Source organism: Patella vulgata, chromosome 5 (genome assembly GCF_932274485.2).
Source record: "Patella vulgata chromosome 5, xgPatVulg1.2, whole genome shotgun sequence".
NCBI classification, from domain to species: Eukaryota; Metazoa; Mollusca; class Gastropoda; family Patellidae; genus Patella; species Patella vulgata.
This window is the reverse complement of record NC_065883.2, coordinates 14,540,290-14,542,648: the sequence shown is the minus strand read 5'-3', so window position 1 is coordinate 14,542,648 and position 2,359 is coordinate 14,540,290. Positions and strand designations below refer to the sequence as shown.

Below are 2,359 nucleotides of genomic sequence, written 5' to 3'. Positions count from 1 at the left end.
CGGCGTTTTATCGGTAACTTTTATATATCATTAAATATTAAAATTAAAAAATAATTTCTTAATTTTACACGACAAAGAAATCAATTCATTGGTTTCTGAAAGTATCTAAAAAAAATCTGGAATTTGAACTCTTATGAAAATACGACAGTCACCATCTACTAAAAGGTAACATAGGCCTTGGTCCACTGCATTAACTATTCGTTAGAGCAGGCTTCATACGAAAATCAAGAACGGTCTTATACAATGTGAGAATATGTCTGTCGTTCGCCAGGTTCAAGGATTAATTTCTATTTCTTTTCGCCTCAATTCATCGGGAATTCGGTTCATTGGTAAGCGCAACTTCCACAGAATCAATTCCATCACTTGTTCGGAAAATGGCACCTCAAAATTTGACGATAGACCGGAGTTTCCAGGGTCAAAATCAGAGTTTGTCAGTAAATTAGAATTTATTGAACCAGACAACATAAAAGGCATTCCTGTATACAGAGCGCTGGGACGAAATGGTAAAATACTAGAGGACAGTGAAGATCCCAAATTAGACAGTTCAACGGTCCTCAAGATGTACAAAGATATGACACTGTTGAATACCATGGATATAGTATTGTATGAATCTCAACGGCAGGGAAGAATATCATTTTATATGACAAATTATGGAGAGGAAGGCACACATATTGGTTCAGCTGCGGCCCTGGATCCAAGAGATTTGGTATTTGGGCAGTACAGAGAAGCTGGAGTTCTGATGTGGAGAGGGTTTACACTTGACCAATTTATGGATCAGTGCTATAGTAATGTTAATGACCTTGGTAAAGGAAGACAAATGCCTGTTCATTATGGAACAAAGAAGTTGAACTTTGTAACAATATCTTCAACCATAAGTACACAGATGCCACAAGCTGCTGGTGCAGCTTATGCTTTAAAGAGAGCGAAGAATGGACAGTGTGTGATCTGCTATTTTGGAGATGGTGCAACATCCGAAGGTGATGCCCATGCAGCTTTTAATTTTGCTTCTGTATTAGACTGTCCAGTGATATTCTTTTGTAGGAACAATGGTTATGCTATTTTTACACCTGTTGAAGATCAATATAGAGGGGATGGTATTGCATCTCGTGGTGTAGGCTATGGTATGATGACAGTTCGATTAGATGGAAATGATATATTTGCTGTGTACAATGCTGTCAAATCAGCTCGCGAAATAGCAGTAGCCCAAAATGACCTATACTCATTGAAGCTATGACATACAGAATTGGTCATCATAGTGCCGCGCATGACAATTCAGACTACAGATCGGTAGAGGAAGTAAACTATTGGGATAAACAAGAAAATCCCATTACACGTTTGCAAAATTACATGATTAATAATGGTATCTGGGATGAAAAAATGGAAAAGGAATGGAAGTTAGAATCTCATAAAATGGTCATGAGAGCTTTTGCTGACGCCGAAAGCAGAAAGCGACCTAGTCTCGATGAAATGTTTGAGGATGTTTACGATGTTTTACCGAAACATCTAGAGAATCAACTAGAAGAGATGAAAACCCACGTTAAACAGTATAAAAAAAATTATCCACTTGAACACCACGAGAAACTGACATAAATTTAATAATTCAAGCTTTTATTAAATGCAGACATCATTTCAAAATTAATAAACCATGCAACCAACATCTGTCACCCAATCTATCTAGAAAGGAACTCTAGCACATCCAAGAATCGCTGTGTCTCGTTAATAAATACCCACAACAGCTAGTGAAACAAGTAATTCGACCAGTTCTTCATCCAACGAAACCACCAATAAAACACAAACTGGCAAAAAACATGAAATACGTGTTACCATAACATTTATAGGCAAAACATCTTAGCATATCCGCCGACAAGGTGAAATATAAAAAAACTGGTTTAAAATACGGGTAAACACTAATGGAAAATCAGCCTAAACCAGACAAAACCATAAAGTAAAATGGGATAGTGTGAAAACCTTAGCCTGCAACATACATAACAAAAAAGTGCGTAAACTTTCGGAAACAGTACACATCAAGAGACACCATCACAAACTAAACCGCGACGATGGAATTCACATTCATGGGGCTTATGACATTTTAATTCATTAATTGTGCCTTGATGGTCATGATGCGGTCATCTTTGTGATTATGATTTTCGTTTCTTACTACCTAAACTGAGCAGCAAAAGAAATGTCAGGTTGGTATGTTACTCTGAATAGACGCATTGCATAAAACTTGCCAAATGTTTTTATTGTATATTTGTGACCACATCTCAAACTTTACCCGAGCAATAAGGCTCCTTCCCAAACATAGACTTAAACCCGGGAAATGTTCTCTAAAACGCAGCCTGACTTCTGAGATGGTAAT

General features: G+C 37.2%; 1 protein-coding gene across 1 annotated transcript; it reads left to right on the top strand.

Annotated features, from left to right (window-relative positions):
* Nucleotides 1-391: 391 nt before the first annotated feature.
* Nucleotides 392-1,590, top strand: LOC126821580 (2-oxoisovalerate dehydrogenase subunit alpha, mitochondrial-like; the record flags this gene model as incomplete). The annotated part of the gene is given in 2 exon segments (XM_050550036.1): nt 392-1,208; nt 1,211-1,590. Coding segments are annotated over 2 exon segments (1,197 nt in total), but the record flags the coding sequence as incomplete, so codon positions are not given.
* Nucleotides 1,591-2,359: the final 769 nt, after the last annotated feature.